Below are 25,229 nucleotides of genomic sequence, written 5' to 3' on the forward strand. Positions count from 1 at the left end.
ATATGGTCTTATTGTTTCATACCACATTTGTAGAAAATATTGCACTTACAGAGATAGTACAAAATAGTGTGTTTATATAAAACAACCTTAGTTATCAAAAAATCTCTTCACCTTTAACTAAGCTCATAAGGCAATAGTTGGTGGTAAAGGTCTGTCGGGCCCGTGGGGAAAAAACAATTCCAAAAACGCTCCATACCAAAAGAAATTCTCCATGTGCCTGTATTCATACAGACATGAATACAAATGTGGTCAAGATGGTGTAAAATGAACCATCCCAAACACACCAGCCATTTATAGCATGGGCGATTTGGGAGGTGCTCCCTGAGGCCACCCCCATCCCCTAAGGTCAATTAAGACCTATTAGGCCCAGGCAGGCTCCTCCCCCAGTGCACTCCCGGGTGGTGGACACCCAGAAAATTGTCACAGGGAGGTGCTCTCCTAACCATCCCCACCATCCTTGGACATCTTCGCTGGGCCAGAGGGCACAAACCACCAATGCAGCAGACAGGAAATGACGCAGAACCCAATCTCAAAAGAGAAAAGTGATGTAAGACGCTGTGCATGACATCACATACGCGACAGATGCATCAGTGACAGCACCCCATAGAGCGAAGCAATACTGTGTAGGAATACAAGAAACAAACACAAGGGGGGACCAAACTAAATACAGTATGAAGAACACCTGGGTTTATTAAAAGTAAATAATCAACTCATATGTGTATTAAAAAGACAGGCATACTGTATCTAATGCACTGCAGCAAGGTGATGAGTCAACATGGGCTCACGTACTCTCCTGGATAGCACAGTGTCCCATGCACCTCTGGGATGGCAGAATATTGCGGCCAAAAGCCACAGTGACCTTGTGAGAGTTTGCCAGCAAGGGAGGGGGGATGAGTCCTAAGAGGGTCAATGAGAGCTGCAGAGCTGGAGGTGTGCCTCTATGTGTCTGTGTAAATCCAGGAAGTGAACAGGCAGCAGTTTCAGCTGCCCACAGTTAAAATGGATGCAGCCAGACTCAGTGGAGGGAGATTTCTGCAGCATATTTGGCACGTACAGAACCACAGTATATATAAAATAATATGCAAAGTGGTTGGAGGGACACTTCAGAATGACAAAGATGTTTTTATTACAAATTATGTGAGTAGAATGCAGTTCCTCTAAAACTGGCCACTCTGTATTTAGTTTCTGACAGGCTGCACAAGAAGCCCCTTATCTCTGGAACTAGAGGTGGCAGGAGCCCCAAATTTATCAGTGGTGGGGTAGGTCCCTGTGATCCCAGGTAGCGAGCTACGACCCTCGATCATTTTTTTTTTTTATATTTTTTTATGTTAATGGTAGGTGAGGCTCTGCCTCACCTGCCTCCCCAACTGCAGGTCCCTGATACATATGACTGAGGAGTAGAGACTTCATGTTTCTACTCTTTAGCTGATTCTTAAATAAAAGTTACTACTTTCCTGACATCTGCTTCTTTTTCTGTTGCAGCTTCCTCCAAGCAACCTTGACATATTGGCTTATCAGGCAATGACTTTCCTCCACAAACCCAGCAACTGTTAGGGCTGGTAGCCTGCAATGATTTATAGATGAGGAGTAGGGATGAGCCGAACACCCCCCGGTTCGGTTCGCACCAGAACCTGCGAACGGACGAAAGTTCGCACAAACGTTAGAACCCCATTGACGTCTATGGGACTCGAACGTTCAAAATCAAAAGTGCTCATTTTAAAAACTAATTTGCATGGTATTGTCCTAAAAAGGGTTTGGGGACCCGGGTCCTACCCCAGGGGACATGTATCAATGCAAAAAAAACTTTTAAAAACGGCCGTTTTTTCGGGAGCAGTGATTTTAATGATGCTTAAAGTAAAAAAAAAAAAAGTGAAATATTCCTTTAAATATCGTACCTGAGGGGTGTCTATAGTATGCCTGTAAAGTGACGCGTGTTTCCCGTGTTTAGAACAGTCCCTGCACCAAATGTCATTTTTAAAGGAAAAAATCTCATTTAAAACTGCTTGCGGGTTTAATGTAATGTCGGGTCCTGGCAATATGGATGAAAATCAGTGAGACAAACGGCATGGGTACCCCCCAGTCCATTACCAGGCCCTTTGGGTCTTGTATGGATATTAAGGGGAACCCCACACCCAAATTAAAATAAGGAAAGGTGTGGGGCCACCAGGCCCTATATACTCTGAACAGCAGTATACAGGCGGTGCAAACAAGACAGGGACTGTAGGTTTGTTGTTAAGTAGAATCTCTTTGTAATTTTGAACGGGTACATTTTTAACGTGTTTAGCTCCAGCCAAAAAATCTTTTTTAAGCTTTTTGGAAAACATAGGGAAGGGTTATCACCCCTGTGACATTTGTTTTGCTGTCTTTCCTCCTCTTCAGAAGATTTCACCTCACTTTTTGTCCCAATGGATTGGAAAGCATCAGTGGAAAGGAGAAATGTTTTTCCCATATTAACTCTTACAGGAGAGAATTTCCCTTCCTAGGGGTAGATTTCATCTCACTTCCTGTTGTCTCCTTCCGTTTGCAAGTAGGAGTCGTTTGTAAGTTAGTTGTTTGAAAGTAGGGTCCTGCCCTATATACTCAGCAGAAATTTGGGCCTTAGGTGTTGCTGTGGCCACAACACTGTAAGCCCTCACAGGGCCCTGCTGTGAAATATTAGATCAAGAATTGTAATTACATGCCCCTGTTGAACAGGAGCTGAAAAATTAGGCCTTAGGCACTGGTGCTGGTGCCACAACACTGCAACCCCTCACAGACACTCTAGTTGGAACGCAGGAACGAGCCCTGCTGCAAAGTATTGCATCAAAAATTGTAATTACACGCCCCTGTTATACAAGGGCTGAAAAATTGGGCCTTAGGCACTGGTGCTGGTGCCACAACACTGCAACCCCTCACAGACACTCTAGTTGGAACGCAGGAACGAGCCCTGCTGCAAAATATTGCATCAAAAATTGTAATTACACGCCCCTGTTAAACAGGGGCAGAAAAAATGGGCCTTAGGCACTGGTGCTGGTGCCACAACACTGCAACCCCTCACAGACACTCTAGTTGGAATGCAGGAACGAGCCCTGCTGCAAAGTATTACATCAAAAATTGTAATTACACGCCCCTGTTAAACAGGGGCTGAAAAATTGTGCCTTAGGCACTGGTGGTGGCGCCTAGAACCAAAAATGTTCTTACAAGCTATCAGCGTGATGATTGAGGAGGAAGAGGATAATTACTCAGGGATAGTCACTCAGCATCAGCATAGGCAGTCTTTGAAGGGATCTGAGATTTCAAAAAAAATTATTCGGTTACATCAGCATCAGGTGCTTGGTAGCTGGTGGTGATCCAAGACTGATTCATTTTTATGAAGGTCAGTCAATCGACCGAGTCAGTGGACAGACGCACCCTGTGATCGGTTACCACGCCTCCAGCAGCACTGAATGTGCGTTCCGAAAGAATGCTGGATGCAGGACAGGCCAGTAGCTCAATTGCATACTGTGCAAGCTCTGGCCAGTGATCCATCCTCAAGACCCAGTAACCCAGAGGATTTTCGGTGGGAAAGGTGTCCAAGTCTGATCTTGCCCCTAGGTATTCCTGCACCATGTAAAACAGACGCTGGCGATGGTTGCTGGAACCGATCATACCTTGGGGCTGCGGACCAAAAAATTGTCTGAACGCATCGGTCAGACGGCCACCTTCTCCACCGCTCCTTCTTTGACTGACCGAAGCCTCAGCAACACGTTGTCCAGAAACAGGAGTTTGTAACCTCCCAGTCTCTGGGAACGCGTTGCACAGACCTTTCTGCAAGGCCTCCCGAAGATGTTTCATCCTCTGCTCCCTCTGCGATGGCAAGATAAGGTCCGCAACCTTACCCTTGTAACGTGGATCAAGGAGGGTTGCCAGCCAGTATTGGTCCTTCTCCTTGATACCACGAATATGAGGATCCTTACGCAGGCTTTGCAGGATCAGGGAGGCCATGCAGCGTAGGTTTGCTGAGGCATTCGGTCCGGAGTCCTCTGGGTCACTAAGGACGACATGGTCCGCAGCCACCTCCTCCCAGCCACGTACAAGTCCATGTGTTTCTTGGGACTGATCCCTTAAAGACTGCTGCTGATGCTGAGTGCCAGGCTCCACCTCCATACTGACACAATCTTCCTCCTCCTCCTCCTCGTCCTCTTCCTGTGTGATCGGCGGGCACGCAGGAACACTGTCTGGATAAAGGGGGCCTTGAGAGCTAAGGAAGTCCTCCTCTTCCTGCCTCTGTTCTGCCTCAAGTGCCCTGTCCATTATTCCACGCAGCGTGTGCTCCAACAGGTGGACAAGGGGGACAGTGTCACTGATGCATGCACTGTCACTGCTCACCATCCTCGTGGCCTCCTCAAATGGTGACAGGACAGTGCATGCATCCCTGATCATGGCCCACTGGCGTGGGGAAAAAAAAACAAGCTCCCCTGACCCTGTCCTGGTGCCATAGTCGCACAGGTACTCATTGATGGCCCTCTGCTGCGTGTGCAGTCGCTGCAGCATGGCCAACGTTGAGTTCCACCTGGTGGGCATGTCACAGATTAGGCGGTTCTTGGGCAGGTTAAACTCCTTTTGGAGGTCCGTCAGCCGAGCACTGGCATTATATGACCGGCGGAAATGCACACAGACTTTCCTGGCCTGCCTCAGGACATCCTGTAAGCCTGGGTACCTGCCCAAGAACCGCTGCACCACCAAGTTAAGGACGTGAGCCAAACAGGGCACATGGCTCATTTGTCCCTGTCGGGCAGAGAGGAGGTTGGTGCCATTGTCGCAAACCACCATTCCTGCCTTAAGTTGGCGTGGCGTCAACCACCTCTGAACCTGCCCCTGCAGAGCTGACAGAACCTCTGCCCCAGTGTGGCTCCTGTCCCCCAAGCACACCAGCTCAAGCACCGCATGGCATCTTTTGGCCTGCGTACTTGCGTAGCCCCTTGAACGACTACGGAGCACCGCTGGTTCCGAGGAAGAGGCCATGGAGGAAGAAGAAGAGGAGGGGGTGGAGGAGAGAGGTGTGTCACAATCATTAGCATTTTGGAGGCGTGGTGGCGGAACAACCTCCAACACTACTGCACCTTGTCCTGCATCCTTCCCAGCTGCCAGCAGAGTCACCCAATGCGCCGTGAAACTTAGGTAATGTCCCTGTCCATGCCTGCTGGACCATGAGTCAGCGGTAATATGCACCTTACCGCTGACCGCCCTGTCCAGCTAGGCATGGACATTGCCTTCCACATGCTGGTAGAGAGCCGGAATCGCCTTCCGTGAGAAAAAGTGGCGTTTGGGTACCTGCCACTGAGGAACCGCACATTCCACAAACTCACGGAAGGGGGCAGAGTCTACCAACTGAAAAGGCAGCAGTTGAAGTGCTAGCAATTTTGCCAAGCTAGCATTCAACCGCTGGGCATGTGGATGGCTGGGAGCAAACTTCTTTCGGCGGTGCAGCAGCTGGGGCAGGGAAATTTGCCTGGTACAATCTGACGTCGGTGTACCAAAATCAGATTGCCCACAAGTACTTGGCTGTGACACACCTAATTCTACACCTTCATTCCTCTCAGTGCAGGTCTCAGAGAGGACTGAAGGTCTAGTGGGGTTGAAAATCTCAGCTGATGAGGAGCAAGGAGAGGTCCTCTTTGTTCTTTGGTGTGGGTCTTTTAGATACACTTGCCAACGAACTGCAAGGCAGGTCAACATATGTCTGGTCAAGCATGTGGTACCCAAGCGGGAGATGTTTTGGCCACGCGAGATACGCTTGAGACATATGTTGCAAATAGCAGCGGTGCGATCTGATGCACTCGTCTCAAAAAAGGCCCACACCAAAGAACTTTTTGAATAACGCGCAGAGACTGCAGCGCCCTGCACATGTGGAGCTTTGGGGTGTGATGCAGTCAATGTGCTGCCCTTAGGCTGGCCCCTGGAGGGCATCCTGCCTCGTTGGTGATGTGCCGCCTCCTCCTCCTCCTCCTCTCTCCTATCAGGCACCCACGTTGAGTCAGTGACCTCATCATCACCTCCCTCCTCATCACTGGAGCAAACCTGGCAGTATGCTGCAGCAGGGGGAGCATGACTGCCAGATTGCTGTCCTTCTTGGGCACCCCCTCTGTCCGTGCTCATGTTACTGCCTTCATCGAGCTCAGTATCATCATCAGAGCCTTCCAAACGCTGGGCATCCTCCTGGAGCATGTACCCAACACTGTGGTCAAACAGTTCGAGGGACTCCTCAGGAGAACATGGTGGGGCTAGGGAAGGAGTCACTGATGACATTGAGCCGAGGGAAGAGGCCGCTGCTTTGCCAGACAAAGTACCCTGGGCATGGGTGAGAGAGGATGAGGAGGATGAGGACGGCTTGGTCATCCACTCGACCAAGTCTTCCGCATGTTGCGGCTCAACATGGCCAGCTGCCGAAAAAAAGGCCAAGCGTGTCCCATGGCCACGTGCTGATGAGGATGCACCGTCTCCACGACCAGCACTAGACACAGAGCCTGCTTGCCCTCTCTTATTGGCTTGTGACTGTCTGCCTCTCCTTCTTGGCCTTCCAGACATACTAATGGCCTGTAGCTGCACTAAGCTGGGATATATATATATATATATATATATATATATATATATATGTACTGATACTGCAGCTAGCAAAATCAACTGCCTGCCTGTAGTATGAGAACACCACCAACCTTCTACAGGTAGCTTTAGCTGAACACTGTGAGGTGGACGCACCCCACTAACTTGTAGGTTTAGCTGAACACTGTGAGCAGGACGCACTGCACTAACTGTAAATAGTCTAGCTGCCTGACTGTGGTACTAATAGGATCAAAAGAACACCAGCAATTTTCTTGAGGTAGCTGTATTTACTGTAACAAGACAAGCCTGCCTGTCAGTAACAAGATAACAGAAACGGATCTAGCTGAACACTGTGAGCAGGATGCACCCCACTAGCTTGTAGGTTTAGCTGAACTTTGTGAGGTGGACGCACCCCACTAACTTGTAGGTTTAGCTGAACACTGTGAGCAGGACGCACCCCACTAACTTGTAGGTTTAGCAGAACACTGTGAGCAGGACGCACTGCACTAACTGTAAATAGTCTAGCTGCCTGACTGTGGTACTAATAGGATCAAAAGAACACCAGCAATTTTCTTCAGGTAGCTGTATTTACTGTAACAAGACAAGCCTGCCTGTCAGTAAGAAGATAACAGAAACGGATCTAGCTGAACACTGTGAGCAGGACGCACCCCACTAGCTTGTAGGTTTAGCTGAACACTGTGAGGTGGACGCACCCCACTAACTTGTAGGTTTAGCTGAACACTGTGAGCAGGACGCACCCCACTAACTTGTAGGTTTAGCAGAACACTGTGAGCAGGACGCACTGCACTAACTGTAAATAGTCTAGCTGCCTGACTGTGGTACTAATAGGATCAAAAGAACACCAGCAATTTTCTTCAGGTAGCTGTATTTACTGTAACAAGACAAGCCTGCCTGTCAGTAAGAAGATAACAGAAACGGATCTAGCTGAATACTGTGAGCAGGACGCACCCCACTAGCTTGTAGGTTTAGCTGAACACTGTGAGGTGGACGCACCCCACTAACTTGTAGGTTTAGCTGAACACTGTGAGCAGGACGCACCCCACTAACTTGTAGGTTTAGCAGAACACTGTGAGCAGGACGTACTGCACTAACTGTAAATAGTCTAGCTGCCTGACTGTGGTACTAATAGGATCAAAAGAACACCAGCAATTTTCTTCAGGTAGCTGTATTTACTGTAACAAGACAAGCCTGCCTGTCAGTAAGAAGATAACAGAAACGGATCTAGCTGAACACTGTGAGCAGGACGCACCCCACTAGCTTGTAGGTTTAGCTGAACACTGTGAGGTGGACGCACCCCACTAACTTGTAGGTTTAGCTGAACACTGTGAGCAGGACGCACCCCACTAACTTGTAGGTTTAGCAGAACACTGTGAGCAGGACGCACTGCACTAACTGTAAATAGTCTAGCTGCCTGACTGTGGTACTAATAGGATCAAAAGAACACCAGCAATTTTCTTCAGGTAGCTGTATTTACTGTATCAAGACAAGCCTGCCTGTCAGTAAGAAGATAACAGAAACGGATCTAGCTGAACACTGTGAGCAGGACGCACCCCACTAGCTTGTAGGTTTAGCTGAACACTGTGAGGTGGACGCACCCCACTAACTTGTAGGTTTAGCTGAACACTGTGAGCAGGACGCACCCCACTAACTTGTAGGTTTAGCAGAACACTGTGAGCAGGATGCACTGCACTAACTGTAAATAGTCTAGCTGCCTGACTGTGGTACTAATAGGATCAAAAGAACACAAGCAATTTTCCTCAGGTAGCTGTATTTACTGTAACAAGACAAGCCTGCCTGTCAGTAAGAAGATAACAGAAACGGATCTAGCTGAACACTGTGAGCAGGACGCAACCCACTAGCTTGTAGGTTTAGCTGAACACTGTGAGGTGGACGCACCCCACTAACTTGTAGGTTTAGCTGAACACTGTGAGCAGGACGCACCCCACTAACTTGTAGGTTTAGCAGAACACTGTGAGCAGGACGCACTGCACTAACTGTAAATAGTCTAGCTGCCTGACTGTGGTACTAATAGGATCAAAAGAACACAAGCAATTTTCTTCAGGTAGCTGTATTTACTGTAACAAGACAAGCCTGCCTGTCAGTAAGAAGATAACAGAAACGGATCTAGCTGAACACTGTGAGCAGGACGCACCCCACTAACTTGTAGGTTTAGCAGAACACTGTGAGCAGGACGCTCTGCACTAAATGTAAATAGTCTAGCTGCCTGACTGTGGTACTAATAGGATCAAAAGAACACCAGTAATTTTCTTCAGGTAGCTTTATATACTGTAACAAGACAAGCCTGCCTGTCAGTAAGAAGAGAACAGGAACGGATCTAGCTGAACACTGTGAGCAGGACGCATTGCACTAAATGTAAATAGTCTAGCTTCCTGACTGTGGTACTAATAGGATCAAAAGAACACCAGTAATTTTCTTCAAAATACTGTAACAAGACAAGCCTGCCTGTCAGTAAGAAGATAACAGGAACGGATCTAGCTGAACACTGTGAGCAGGACGCACTGCACGAAATGTAAATAGTCTGGCTGCCTGACTGTGGTACTAATAGGATCAAAAGAACACCAGTAATTTTCTTCAAAATACTGTAACAAGACAAGCCTGCCTGTCAGTAAGAAGATAACAGGAACGGATCTAGCAGAACACTGTGAGCAGGACGCACTGCACTAAATGTAAATAGTCTAGAAGATAACAGGAACGGATCTAGCTAAACTGAATACAGTGTATATATATATATATATGCAACACCTGGGATGCATATATATAGACAATACACTTTAAGTGCAGCTAACTGACTGTCCTGCCTAATCTAGCTAACTCAAATGAAATGACTCTGTCTCTCTCTCTCTCTCTCTATTTCTCAGCACACCGGAACACACTGCACAGGGCCGCCGTGCAGGTGGCCTTATATAGTGTGGGGCGTGTACTAAATCCCCTGAGCCATAATTGGCCAAAGCCTCCTTGGCTTTGGCCAATTACGGCTCTCTGTTAAGGCGGCGCTGTGATTGGCCAAGCATGCGGGTCATAGTGCATGCTTGGCCAATCATCAGCAAGCAATGCACTGCGATGCCGCAGTGAATTATGGGCCGTGACGCGCCACACGAATTTGGCGCGAACGGCCCATATCGTTCGCAATTCGATGAACGATCGAACAGCTGATGTTCGAGTCGAAGAACACGAAGCTCATCCCTAATGAGGAGCAATGATAATGAGAGGTGAGATTACTATGATTAACATTGACTGGAATGCCTGTGATTATATGGCGACTTGTTTTGGCCTTTAGAGGGCTACCTCCATCTTGAGGTCCTTGCAGGGCTGTAAATATTACATCAGCATTGGAACCAGATGCTCTCTTTCTCAATATCTTCATGATTTACCTAATCCCTTACCTTACAGGCAATGAATGGTCTGACTGGGCAGCATTCCCAACGAGACAGGGTAAAGCAGCAAACTGAAATGAAAAACAGCATGATACATTGATCCCAGAGCAAGCATAGAGAAGGAACCTGAGATAGGAAGAGCCCAGGTGAATGCCAGAAAGTGAGAATTAACACCCGCAGAAAATGACCACATAAGCCTCCAGTAGGCATTAATAGAGAACACCAATAAGTGCTGCCCAAATATGCCTTAAATACATTTAAAACTGGCACCCCTGGCCATCAGTGATGATATCACGGTCCCAGCATGCTCAGCTCCCGACACCAACTTGAAAAAGGGCAAGCCAGGAAAAACCTGACCACAGTGAAGGCATCACTTTCTGTTGTGTTCAAAGTGTACTTCCACTGCTGCTGCCATCTTGAAAATGGCAAATGTCCACAACTAGGGATGCGCCGAAATTTCAGCCACCAAAACATATTGGACGAAAATGGCTCTTTCGGCAAAAAGCCGAAAGAGAATTCTTGCCGATACTGGCGCCGAAAATCTCGCATGCGCAGTAGAGGCGGCAGAACCAGCGGGTGTCGTCACTTATTGTGTGGGTGGCATGCACGTTCCTCATGGTTAAGACGCCGCAACACCACACTCGTAAGCACGTTCCCTGCTGAGATGCTGCACCTTCCCCACGGACGCTCCTCGTGCTTGTGAGACGCTGGGACCTGAGAGACTCTGCTGGGAAGCCAGAGACGGTACTGGGAAGCGAGAGATGGCTTCATAGAGGGCTGCACATAGCATACTCAAATACAAGAGTGGGCACTGTCACTCCTGGATGGCTACCATTACTATTCGCCGGTGAGCATTGCTGCTTTTGCCTTCTTAAACTGACATAAACAAACTAGTAATTTTATTTCTTGATTATTTTATTATAGTACTAGTACTGACTATATAAAATGACTGTGTGTCTGCACTGCAGTACATCTGATCTGACTTGTAGCAAAAAGAAAAAATTATATAATTGAACTGACTGAGTGATTAAATATGATTTGAAATGGAATGTAATGGATTGCAAATTGCAAGCTATATTTTTCTTTTTCTATTAGCTATTCTGTAGTATACAGTATAAAATTCATGCGTTTGCTGTTTATTGAATGTGTCACTTTGACAGCATAGTATAAGTTATACAGTACTGACAGGACAGCAAGCGCATGAATTTTTTAAACATGACAGTATGCAATAAATATATAATATATTATATTTCATATATAATATATTAATAATTATATTTTTTGCGTACTGTCATGTTTAAAAAATTCATGCGCTTGCTGTCATGTCAGTGTCGTATAACTGTACAACTTATAATACTACACTGGGACAAAGTGACAAATTTTATTCAATGACAACAAGGCGCATGAAGTATACTACAGAATAGCTAAAAAAAAATAAAATAGCATGCAATTGCAATTTGCAAGCAATCCGTTCCATTTCAAATCAAATTTATTCAGTTCAATTATATTTTTTTGGTACAAGTCAGATGTACTGCATTGCAGACATAACTACCTTGCATGCCAAGAGCAGCACCATACAAAAAAAAAGAAAAAAAAAAGATTGCTTACTAGTTTTTATTTTATTTTTTAAAACTGCCTCCTGGGGTTTAGCTTTTAAATTGATTTCGTCCTGCCCCCCTCAGATTTCACTCCCACTATAAATCATTCTATGATATTATTCTACGTTACCAGCAAAAGGTGGACCATGTCTGCAGTGTGGAAATATTTTAAAGTTTCTGATAAAGACCCCAAATTAGAGGGGGTACAGTGCCAAAGAATTTTTCAACAGGTTTGATACACCACCTGAAAACACGTCATCCAGTTCAGCATTCTGATTACAAGAAAACAGCGTCACTTTCAAAAAGTGCCTCAGGCTTGATAAGGTTGGAAATAATGGACTAGAGTTCTACTTAAGTTGTTTTTCATTTCTCTGCATTATGTGTACGTGTCAGCATATGTTGCAAGACTAGCTTAAGGTTTTTCAGATGAAAGTCCAGCGTGATGTATGTTGAAATATACTGCTTGTTACCTTATATAGAAATTTGCTGAAACATATGTTTCTGTAACCAGCCTTATAAATGCTTCAAATAAAGCAGGTCAGTTCAGTACGGGACCTTTTAATGCTCGGAACTGATATACAGATACTCCTGATTCTGTGTCTTACTTCTTTGAGAGCTAAATTTGGCAAAGCAATATAAACTAGAGGCAATTCAGTTGAGAATTGCACTTAACATTTCTGGCGCCCGAAAACAGGGACTTACCGATGATACTACAAGAGGTGGATGAATGAGACTGATGGAACAAAAGGACAGGCATTCCGGGAACCACAGATTGAAAACCTGGCCAGGTAAGAAAAAGCTTTATTTTTCTTATATTCTGTGCTCCCCTGATTTGTGCCTATCCGTTCTGTCAGTTACGGTTCTCCTGGTTTTAAAACACCAGCCTCTGTAGTGGTGAGTCTAGAATTACTGCATATTTTGGTTTATATTGCTGGAATTGTTTGTTGTCTGTCTGTCTTGTTGAGAAAGTGAATGAGCCTTGTCAAGGATGGTATGAGTTAGAAGGGGATTGCCGAACTAAGCAACGGAATGCGCCCTTCTGGGGGGTCTGACGCTTATGCTTAACCTCACATCTAATTCATAAACCATAGGCGGGTTGAGAGTATAAGCCCTGTCTGCTCCATAAAGCAGGGATAAGAGTGTATGAGAGGGATCCCAGATACGGGGGGGAATAAGGTCTCCATAAGCCCGGAGATCTAGTCGGATACCTGGTCACTTAAAGGAATGCTTGTATATGTTGTAGCTGTCAGTCTGGTCATAATATTTGTCAGTTGGCTAGCATATAAAGTAATTCGATTTCAGAAATATCATCCTGGAGAGGTTTTTAGTATTCTGGCACCCTAGGAGGAAGGCAACGAGGAACTAGTGTAGCTTTTTCAGTGTTTTATATTGTACACTAAGTGTCCCACATGCTACCTAGGCACGGACTGTCAGAATGGGCCAGCAGAACACGAAACCCCGTCAGGGAATTGTGGCGCATTATACAGTGCCACAGATAATTAAAAACATCTATGGGAAAGATGAAGCGCGGGACTTAAAGGATGTCCTTCGTAAATTTAAGGTGAAAGGAGCAGCGGGTTTAGACCCGGATGTATGGAGTGAAATAAAAAGGGACAGACAAGGAGAGGTGTTAGAAAAGCAATGGATGCGTCAGGTTCAATGCTTAATTAAGGTCTCAAATAGAGCGAAAGAAGAGGGGTGGAAATATAATCCAGATTGTGATGGTTGGGATATGAAAGATAGAAGAACAAAAACCTCATTCAGAAACTGTAGCCCCTGTACGCACTGATACACGCATTGTACAGGTAAATAATCCAGAATTTGGACAAGCAGCCCATCCAGACGCCCCACCTACTATTACTCGTAGGATGCAAATAAGGACTTGGGCACCATGGTCAGCAGATACCCTTATGGCATTAATACAGAGCGCCCCAGACCCGGTAGCAAAGCCAGCTGCTTTCTGTAGATTTGTGACACAGTTAATGAATACACATGAAGCAACCTGGCAGGATGGGGAGGATTTATGCAGACATAAAATGACTCTGACCCTGTTTAACCAGTTTATGACCGAAATAGGTCCGCACCGACCTGCAGACTGAGCTGACGGGGATGGCAATCTAGAGGCAGGACATGTCAGACACACAGACTCAAGGGCCCCTTTTATTGTTAGATTAGAAGCTTTCTGTCAGGCAAAACAACAGGAGAGGGGGTCAATATCACCCATGAAACAAATGCCAGGACAGACTGTATCAGAATTTTACTTATCTATGGAAAGTATGATGGCAGATGAGGGATTGGATTTGGCTCTGCCAGTCACGATCCGAGCCTTCAATAGACAGTTTATGGAAGGATTAATTCCACAGATAAGTGAAAGACTGAAAGCCTGCACACCAGAGTGGAGGGCAATTAGAGATAGAGGGTCATTGTTACAGAAGGCACAAGGCATAGAGGCCGACTTAGCAGAAACCAAAGGGAGGAAATATCATGCAATCAATGCGATTGTGGGTCCCCAAGAGCAAGGTAGAGGTTCCTCTCGCAAACCCCTTACCTATTACTACTGTAACAAGATTGGTCACATCAGATGCCACTGCAGGAAAAGAATAAGGGATGAAGGAGAGGAAGGTGTTGATTCTCCAGTTAATCAGAGAAGAAACTAGCCCAGGGGCAATAACAATAATGGTGACATAAGGCGACAGGGAGATGATCCACGGGCATGACTCGCCCCGGTTTTAGAAAGATCCAAAACAAAGATGCTTAAGACCACTATAACGGTTGGTAATAAGAAAATTTCTTGTTTAGTTGACACAGGCACATGTAAAACAAAGACCCGCGCTTACTTTTCAGCAGCATTAGATCCAGTGTCCAGAGGTTCACCGTCCTGTGTACGGGCGGTAGCAGCGGTGTCGATAATCCTAGATAAGTCATCAGAAATTGTTCTAGACAATCCAGTTGCAGTGCACACCACACATGACATACATGCAATCTTGTCTCAAGTTCAGCCCAAACACATTTCAATGGCTAGACAATTAAGGTTACAGTGTACTTTACTTTTACCTCCAAATGTCACTTTTCAGCGCTGTACAACCTTAAATTTGGCCACCTTTTTGCCTCTTCAGTCACCAGATTTGGCAAGGGGGAATAATAGTGCTAATAAGGAAGGATATGAGGAAACTGACACTCTTCTGTTTAAAGAGATAGATGAGCACGATTGTTTACAGCTCATGGAACAGGAGACAATGGGATTCCCACATGTTACAGATACACCAATCTTAAACGCTGAGCACACTTTGTACATAGATGGCAGTAGGTTTGCTGATGACAAGGGTAAATATCACACAGGGTATGCTGTAGTGACTGATACACAGGTGATTGAAGCACAGCCCTTACCAGCCCACATGTCAGCACAGGAAGCAGAATTAAAAGCTTTAGAACAAGCCCTAGAATATTTAAAAGGATGAGAAGGGAATATTTATACTGACTCTGCCTACGCTTATGGTGTAGCGCACGATTATGGCCACATATGGAGGGCTAGAGGTTATCTGACAGCAGCAGGTACACCTGTAAAACATGGAGAAGGGATTAAGAGAGTTGAATTTGTCCTCGTGTGTATCGATTTATTTTCAGGTTGGCCCGAAAGCTATCCAGTAAAATCAGCTACAGCAAAAGCCACAGCCAAGAAACTGATCACTGAGTTAATACCTAGGTTTGGTCTTCCTGAAACAATAGAATCAGATAGGGGGACACACTTTACAGGAGAAATCATGCAGAATGTGATGACCATGTTAGGGGTTCAACAAAGTTTCCACACCCCTTACCACCCACAGAGTTCAGGATCAGTGGAAAGAGTAAATGGGACAATAAAGTTGAAAATACAAAAAGCCATGCAAGAGTTAAACAAGCCATGGCCAGAATGCCTGCCTTTGGCTTTGTTCTCCATAAGATACACTCCAACAGGGAAAACAGGATTGTCCCTATATGAAATACTTTTTGGGAATGCACCTAGATTAGGTCTATACTTTCCACAGAGTATACAATTGCAATGTGATAGTTTGACTGCATATGTGATACAATTACAACAACGTCTAACTAAGATCCACAAAAGTGTGTATTCTTCTCTTCCAGACCCTAACTCAATAGCAGGTACACATACACTGCTACCAGGAGATTATGTATATGTTAAGAAACACACCAGAAAGACATTGGAACCTAGATTTGAAGGTCCTTATCAAGTGCTTTTGACCACAGCCACCTCAATGAAATTGGAAGGAAAAGCAGCCTGGATCCACGCATCACACTGCAAAAAGAGTCTTGAACCGAGAGAAAAAGAATGAAGATCCTTCTAACTATGATAATAGTGCTTGAATGTTTTCAAATGTTTGTTTATACATGGACTCCCGGTATCAATGTAACAGTTCATGAAAATAGTACTGATCTTAGATGGGTAAATCAGGATAAGAGTATAACGCAATATCCTTACTACGAATGGTATACGGTAGGAAATTTCATGGTGTCAGGACAGGAGGGTCCTTTTTACATGATGCAGAATATGGAATCACCAGTAGTGTGGATAAAAGCCAAATCACAAGCAAATGGTTACCTACAACATTCGAAACACAAATTAGCCAGGTACAATTAACTAAATATCTCAATATTATGGTTAATCACACAGCACTAGCCAGTCTGGAGTTGTGGAAAGCAAATCAGGAGTTCATAAACATTACTCAATGTGCTTTTTCTACACTATCTTATCACATTCAAATTATTAGAGCTCGAGATGAGCTACGATTAGGGAATTATCGCACTTGGATGAACTATTTCAAGGGTTTAAATTTAGAAAGTATATGGTTTGAAGTACCAGGAAAAGAAGTTGAATGTGAGGAAAGATGGTGTGCTGGAAGGTTTGATGTATACAAAGTGGAGGAGGTCCAGGTAATGTGTAAGTTAATAGTGATGCCACTCCTGATAGGAAAGGATCTACCTGAATTTTGGTACCCTGAGATTTATGGACACTATGTAGATACACAAAACATGACTCATGATCTAAGTCTATGTGCTAAAACTAATAAGGGAATAGTCTGTGGAAGAAGTTCTCCAGTCTATGAACCTTGCTTATTGAAACATCAATCTAACATATGTAAGTTTCAGAGATTACCAGTAGGTGTAGGAAACAGATTTATGGAGATAGGACCACAACATATTTGTTTAGTCACAAATGATCAGGAAACTATGGAAAGTTTAAATAAAACGGCCCCTTTTTCAGGATGCGTAAAGAATGTTAAAATGCTTAAATGGCAGAATGACACTTTCCTTTTTGAACCAGATGCACATAGAATATTTAATCTAGAATGGACGGTAGATAATCTTACTGATACTACACCTTTTATAATATCATTAGAGCCCTTACGGCAAATCTTAAATGAGTCCGAAATACTTAGAAAACACATAGAGACACAAGAACATACCCTTCAAAATAATCTAATATCTGCGGTTATAGATAAAGGGAAATTAATACATTTATCCTCACAAATAAGAGATGAAACAACACATCATTGGTATGATGTATTTGCTGGATGGTCACCCACTGCTACGGCAATTCTTAACTGGATGCTCAATCCGATACTTATTCTAATTTTAGCTTTTGTACTGCTTACCGTGATAAACTGTTGCTTATATAGGAAGATTAAGGCACGAACAGACAGAATAGAAAGAGAAAGGTATTAGGAACTCTAATGACAAAAAGGGTAACTTGACATCACCCCTTTTCTATTCTCTTTGCTTATAAGATGCAGGTATGGATTTGAGGGATGAGGGTAAATAGAGAAGACTTATCCTCCTCTGACAACCCGCGGTCAGGGATAGTACTCTTTGAAGTATCGGCTGTTCACTTGTTTGCAAGGACCCAGAATCGTGGAGGGGATGATGTCAAAGGGAGAAATTGATAAGGTTGGAAATAATGGACTAGAGTTCTACTTAAGTTGTTTTTCATTTCTCTGCATTATGTGTACGTGTCAGCATATGTTGCAAGACTAGCTTAAGGTTTTCCAGATGAAAGTCCAGCGTGATGTATGTTGAAATATACTGCTTGTTACCTTATATGGAAATTTGCTGAAACATATGTTTCTGTAACCAGCCTTATAAATGCTTCAAATAAAGCAGGTCAGTTCAGTACGGGACCTTTTAATGCTCGGAACTGATATACAGATACTCCTGATTCTGTGTCTTACTTCTTTGGGAGCTAAATTTGGCAAAGAAATATAAACTAGAGGCAATTCAGTTGAGAATTGCACTTAACAGGCTTAACACCATCTGTGGCCACAGTGTTTGAAAAGGTTAAAAAATATGCAAGTGACAGTCCCAAAGCTCGTGCCATTACAGCTAAAATTATGGAATTTATTACATTAGACGTCCAGCCATTCTCTGTTGTGGAGGACATTTGATTCCTTAGGCTCATGCAACATATTGAGCCGCGTTACTCACTACCAAGCAGATGCTACTTTGCAGATACCAGTCTACATGAATTGTTTAGTAGTGTTAGAAAACATGTTCAGGAGCTCATGACTACCGACGTCATAGCAATCAGTTTTACTACCGACATTTGGAGTTCAGATGCCAGTCCAACGAGCATGCTCAGCCTGACAGCGCAGTGGATAGATGATAAATTTCAATTGCAAAACATCCTACTTAACGCACGTGAGTTTGTTGGATCACATACTGCAGCAGCAATATCTGATGCTTTAAAAACCATGCTTGACACTTGGCACATTGAGAAGTCTAAAGTGCATTTGATTGTCCGAGATAATGCACGGAACATGACAAAGGCAATGGAGGACAGTGAACTTCAAAGCATACCGTGCATGGTACACACGCTACAATTGGCTGTGAATCAAAGATTGCTGAGTCAGCGCACCATATCTGATATCGTAACAAAAGGAAGAAAAATTGTGGGTCACTTTAAGCATTCTCCGCTTGCTTATTCCAGATTACAAGCTTTGCAGATGCAGTTTGGAATGGTACCAAACGACTGCAGCAAGATGTAGCAACTCGTTGGAACAGCACCTACTATATGCTACAAAGTCTTTTTGAACAAAAGCGTGTTTTAGCTGCATACATTGCAGATTACGAGCTGCCAGCAACACTGAGTGCACATCAGTGGACGTTAGTTGAAAATAGTTTGTCTCTTCTATCTCCATTTGAACAGTTAACAAAAGAAATAAGCTCAACTAATGCTTCCATTGCTGAAGTTATCCCCTTGATTTCTGCACTGAAGCACTGCTTGGAAAACAGGTAGAAACAGACCATGGCGTAAAAACGGCTAAAATCACTCTACTGGAGTCCGTTACCAACCGGTTTCAAGACACCGAGTCAAACCCCCTGTACTGCATTGCAACAGTTCTAGATCCTCAATTTAAAAAGCATTACTTTAATGTGGAGAAAAAACAGCATGTACGGGAAATGATACTGGCACAAATGGAGGTGGGGGAAGCATCTAGTGAAGGAGTTTCGAGGTGTCGCACAGAGGAAAGTGAGAAACGGTCGCATACAAGTGAAGAGGAACACACTCCCTCCATATCTGATATGTTTGAAGAAAGTTTACATGAATGCACCCCAATCCATAGCAGTGCCACAACAAGTGCAGCTGGACATTTATTTAGCTGAACAGCCCATTGCCAGAAGGGACAATCCCATTGAGTACTGGCGCATCAACAAAGAACATTTTCCCTTGCTTGCACAGATTGCACGCAGATATTTATCTGCCCCAAGCACCAGTACAGAGAGAGAGAGACTATTCAGTCTAGCTTCTCATATTCTTGATGAGAAGAGAAACCGTCTCTCCTGTGAGAAAGCTGAACAGCTTTTGTTCTTAAAGTGAAATCTGCCACTTTTACTGAAATAGATTTAAAAATCCATAGCATAGACCAATTAATTTACCATGTTGAACATAGTAAATGAATTGGAATTGGTATTGGACTGTGCTATTGAACAATTGGAACATACAACATAGTATGACTGACTACCTAGTATGTTCCAGTTGTCTAGTTGTGCCATTTGTTGGTTGTTCATTGTAGTTCTTCTACAGTTTTTTGCACTTCAATTTAAGAGAGAACTCCAGCTTTTGAACTACTGTACCATAGTTTGTTGCTGTTGGGCCAAACTATGTCTCTCCCTAAGCTGTCAGCCTGCTGCATGTGCAAATGCAAAACTGTATGTTCTGTATCTGTGGCTGTCTACATACAGTACTACACCGCACTGTGTTCTGGGTATGGGCGGTGACTTCCATAAACACAGACTAGTCTACATTGCTTGCTGTGTTTGGCTGAGGACCGCTGCTGTAGACTAGTCTGTGTTCCACTTCCAGGATGTCTCCGTCCATACCCGAGGCCGGAACACAGTACGGTCTACTGTATGACTAGTATGTATCTAACCCGCAGCTACATACATACACCAGGGCTGCCAACCTCCCGCAGCATTTTTTACTGGCAAAACATGGGAAATTTACTGGCAGAGCACATTTTTTACTGGCAACCTGAGAAATTACAGAACTCCTATTGAAAACTAACACAGTGAATATTTGAACAGTATAAACATGATATGGAAACACCGACAATACCTAGAACAAAGTCATTTGCTTGATTTACACTTAAAAAGTCAACCAAGCATGAAATTATCAGCCTCTGATATTTACTGGCAGTTGTAAAAAAATCACTGATTTTTTACAAACTGTCAGTAAATTTACTGGCGGTTGGCAACCCTGACATACACTTCTGTATCGCACATCCAGCCGCTGACACCTTAGGGAGAGAACTTGGGGAAAAAAACTATTAGTTCTCATTTAAGTTGAAAGAAAATAATAAAATACAAATTTTATTATAGCATAGCACTGTACTATGTTATATTTACAGAAACTGTGAAACTGAATAACGGCCTTCTGCCATATTTCTGTTATGGTTAGTTGAGAGAGTTGTTCTTTAACCACCTCAATACAGGGCACTTTCACCCCTTTCCTGCCCAAGCCATTTTTCAGCTTTCAGCACTGTCGCACTTTGAATGACAATTGTGCAGTCATGTTACACTGTACCCAAATTACATTTTTATCATTTTTTCCCCACAAATAGAGCTTTCTTTTGGTGGTATTTGATCACCTCTGCGTTTTTTTTTTATTGTGCTATAAACAAAAGAAGAGGGACAAGTTTGAAAAAACACAATATTTTTTACTTTTTGCTATAATAAATATCCATTTTTTTTTTTAAACACTTTTTTTCCTCAGTTTAGGCCGATACGTATTCTTCGCAATAAGCGTATATTGATTGGTTTACGCAAAAGATATAGCGTCTACAAAATGGGGGATAGATTTATAGCATTTTTATAATTTTTTTTTTTTTACTAGTAATGGTGGCGATCTGCGATTTTTGATTTTTTTTTTTTTTTTTTTATTGTGACTGCGATATTGAGGCAGATATATTGGACACTTTTGACACATTTTTGGGACCATTCACATTTATACAGCGATCCGTGCTATAAAAATGCATTGATTACTGTGTAAATGTGACTGGCAGGGAAGGGGTTAACACTAGGGGGCGATCGAGGGGTTAATGTGTGTCCAAGGGAGGTGATTCTAACTGTGGGGGGAGGGGACTGACTGGGGGAGGAGACCGATCGGTGTTCCCTATGTATAAGGGACACACATCGGTCTCCTCTTTGACAGGATGTGGATCTGTGTGTTTACACACACAGATCCACAGTCCTGCTCGGTTGCTGGGCAATCGCGGGTGCCCAGCGGACATCGCGGCTGCTGGGCATGCGCATCGGGTCCCCAGTGACGCGTGCCCCCTAGTGGCTCTGGAAGGCGGTCACATTATATGACGTCTGCCCAGAATGAGAGCTGCCTCGTCCTGCCATCATATGACAGTGGGCGGGCAGCTAGTGGTTAAAGTACTTACTTATACATAGTTTGTTGAAGTTCTGTTGTTGGGGCAAACGATGTCATTGTCTCTTCCTAAGCTGTCAGCCCGCTGCATGTGAAAAACTGTATGTTCTGTATCTGTGGCTGTCTACATACTACAGTATTATATACACTATACCGCACTATGTTCCGGGTATGGACGAAGACTTCCATAAACACAGACTAGTCTACATTGCTTGCTGTGATTGGCTGAGCACTGCTGCTGTAGACTAGTCTATGTTCCAGGATGTCTCCGCCCATACCCGGGGCCGGACCACAGTGCGGTCTACTGTATGACTATGTATTTAACCCGCAGCTACATATATACACTAATCACACATCCAGCCGCTGACACCTTAGGGAGAGAGAACTGAATTACTAGTTCTGATGTAAGTTGGAAATTAATAAAATATAAAAAAGTCAGTCTTTGGCATTTTTATATTATTATATTAATAATATTAATTGTTATTATTAATATTATATATTATTATTTATTTTATTTTTTGCCTGTTTTATTTGGTATGGTGGTGCAATGTGCATTGACTGCAGTCGTATTTTATTTTATTTTTATCTTCTGTGTCCACTGTCCAATTTTATGTGGGTTACTTTTTATTGAAGTACTTTTTGACATTACTGGATTGTAGTATTCTTTTCTTCATTAAATTAATGATTAAGTTGAATATAAATAATATAACAAATATGAATGTAACACAATTTTGTATATGCAATCATTTTATTGGGTAATATATAAAAAAAGCCTATTTCGGTTTCGGTGCTGTTTCGGTACAGTTTTCGGGATCAAGGAAGATGTATTTTCAGTTTCGGCACCAAAAAACCCATTCGGTGCATCCCTATCCACAACACAAACCGGTACAGAGAAAACACTGACAAACAGAAAAGGGAAAAACAAGGGGGAAACACTGCCACTCACTCTAAAGCTTGTTTAAAGTTTTCTTTGACAGGCCATACCCCCCCAGACCAGCAGAATGGGAACTCTGAACATGTAGCTTATTTAGAGGCTATAAAGGAAGGACTTCCACCCAGGAGAGGCTGAATCATGCTGGGGCGATATGCGGTAAGGGATACCTCGCGACTCCAGTCCTGATCAGGTGAGAACCATAAAGAATGCTGTAAGCTGGGTCTGTCTTTGATTTATAGTTAACCAGTCCTATCAGGTTGCAAGGGAAAAGCCACAACCTATTGTATGCTGCCATGATGTTCCAGGGAAAAGGGGCTGATAGCTAACATGAGAAAAAAAATTAATGTTAAATAACTTAGTAAATGAAAAATACTCAAAAAAAATCAGTTTCCTTCAAAGAAACAATCTTCTGTCACCTAAAATGTAGAAGCCAAAAAGTGAGAAATTATTAGGGACCATTACCTCGTTCCCTCTAACTCAGCTGCGGCTGATGATGTATGCGACCAATCATATGCTCCGGTACGGTCATGTACCCATCTTCTCAATTCCATGATACATTTCTCTTTTAATTTTAATATGACTATTTCTTCAAAGGAATTGGAGGCAGAATAGAGTTGGTGAATGAAGGAACCAACACTGATGTCAATCACAAATGTACCCTTTACTCGACCTGCAAGGATATTACAGATTCATATGTTACTTTCCCTGAATCTAATTTCACTGCCAAAGATATTTTACCTTTTCATTAGATTAGACAAATATAGCTTTAAATAAATAATCACCATCAATATGTGATATAATCACTTTCCTCTACATTTGTGCCGATTATTTAAAGATCGAAAACGAGTATGATGATGTCTGTGAATTGACCTTTGTCAAATGTATTGAAGCAAATACATAAAAAGTGATAAAAAAAAATTATCTTCTTTGGATCAGGCTGTCATTGTTGACCTCTGTACCTCAAGTTGGAATTCTCCATCCCTTTATTGTGCCATTGGATGGAGTAAATGAGACAGAGGCCTAATCTTAAAGTTGTCATTTGCCTCCCATCGAGGTGGCACCCAAAACAGCTTTTCATAATAAATGTTATTAATAGCCCACTGAAGAATTTTTTCAAAATAATTTTTAACCCTAACTGGTACTTGTCTAAAACTTTCCTCCTGTACTTGCTTACACCAGAAAAATTAATTGCCCAAAAGTAATTATGATTCATATAGGGTAATTTTTAAAGCATTTAGAATTTATCTTGGCTTTTCAATTGTATAATAAATATTGTGGAGGTTTTATATAAATGTATGTGTTGTGAGTACCTGGGTATTGTGAGTACCTGGGTATTGTGAGTACCTGAGTATTGTGAGTACCTGAGTATTGGGAGTGCCTGAGTATTGTGAGTGCACGTGGGCTGCGAGTACACGTGGGCTTCAATTGCACATGGGCTGTGAGTTCCTATGTATTGTATTGTTGAGTACCTGTATATTGAGTATTAGTGTCAGGAAGCTAGTTGTTAGTTAATTTAGACAGGGTATAATCCCCAATCCTCATTAAATTAGTAGGTACTCGGAGTACATCTTGTTGCATGTATGCGTTTCTTGATCATCTGATCGAGGGCGATTATTGCTGTGCAAAATGTAGGCACATTGTTTCCCTGGAACCCCAGGTTCTGGATCTAGGGAAACAACTGTCAGCACTGAGAAGACCCTCCATACTAAAGGAGAGCCGGGAACGTACCCGGCAGGTGCCGGCAGGGGCCAGCACAGAGGCAGGTGGAGACAAAGAGGTGCAGGCACTAGAAAAGAGTAGATGGGTGACAGTCAGGAAGGATAGAGGGGAAAGGGCCAGGGAGGCCGACCCTGGGTTGGAACATCCCAATAAGTACGCTGCCATTGAGTGACATTGGTGAAACAAGTAAGGGACCAGTACTGCTGAAGCTGAGGGACTTCCCTAGCTGCCAGGGGAAGAACTCCTCCAGTGACAGTGGGGGGGGAAGCGAAGGGAAAGGAAAGACAGAATCAGGTGGTAGGGGACTCAATTTTTAGAAGGACAGAGAGGGCAATCTGTGACAAAGACCTGAAGCGCCGAACTGTATACTGTCTACCGGGCGTTTGGGTTCGGCACATCACGGATCTGGTGGACCGGTTACTGGGAAGGGCTGGGGAAGACCCGGCTGTCATGGTGCATGTTGGCACCAATGACAACGTCAGAGGCAGATGGAGTGTCTGGGGAGCTGGTGTAGTAAGGAGAGGTTTGGGTTCCTGGAGAACTGGACCGACTTCTCAGTCGGTCACCAGTTCTATAGAAGGGACGGACTGCACCTAAATGAGGAGGGTGCAGATCTGCTGGGAGTGAAGATGGCCGAAAAGTTAGAGGGGTTTTTAAACTAGGCGATGGGGGGGGGGGGGGGGGTCCAGAGGCAGAGATAGTCAGCGCTGAACATATTCCAGAGGGTAGTATTGGGGTCATTAGTGTTAGGTTGACATTACATGGAACGGGGCACATGACAGGGGACATTACATGGGAGACAGGGCACATGATAGGGGACATTACATGGGACAGGGCACATTGCATGGGACAGCGCATATTACATGGGATAGGGCACATGACAGGGCACATTACATGGAACAGGGCACTTTACATGGAACAGGGCACATGGCAGGGGACATTATATGGGGCAGAAGAAGAAAATATTACAGCGCACACATGCAAAAAAGACATTTACCTCAAGCAAGGCTAGTTTAAAACACCTAAGCATTTCTAGAAAAACATTTTCAAAAATATGGGGATTTGGTCACACCATA

General features: G+C 43.8%; 1 protein-coding gene across 1 annotated transcript in view; it reads right to left on the minus strand.

The window, feature by feature from the left end:
- The window catches only part of LOC141110153 (indolethylamine N-methyltransferase-like), a 73,410-nt gene that overhangs the window by 42,759 nt on the left and 5,422 nt on the right, over positions 1 to 25,229 (minus strand). The window contains exon 2 of the mRNA XM_073601365.1: positions 22,897 to 23,104. Coding sequence (XP_073457466.1) covers positions 22,897 to 23,104 — 208 coding nt within the window. The remainder of the gene's footprint in view (positions 1 to 22,896; positions 23,105 to 25,229) is intronic.

The sequence above is a fragment of the Aquarana catesbeiana genome, linkage group LG10 (assembly GCF_042186555.1).
Source record: "Aquarana catesbeiana isolate 2022-GZ linkage group LG10, ASM4218655v1, whole genome shotgun sequence".
In the NCBI taxonomy this organism is placed as follows: domain Eukaryota; kingdom Metazoa; phylum Chordata; class Amphibia; order Anura; family Ranidae; genus Aquarana; species Aquarana catesbeiana.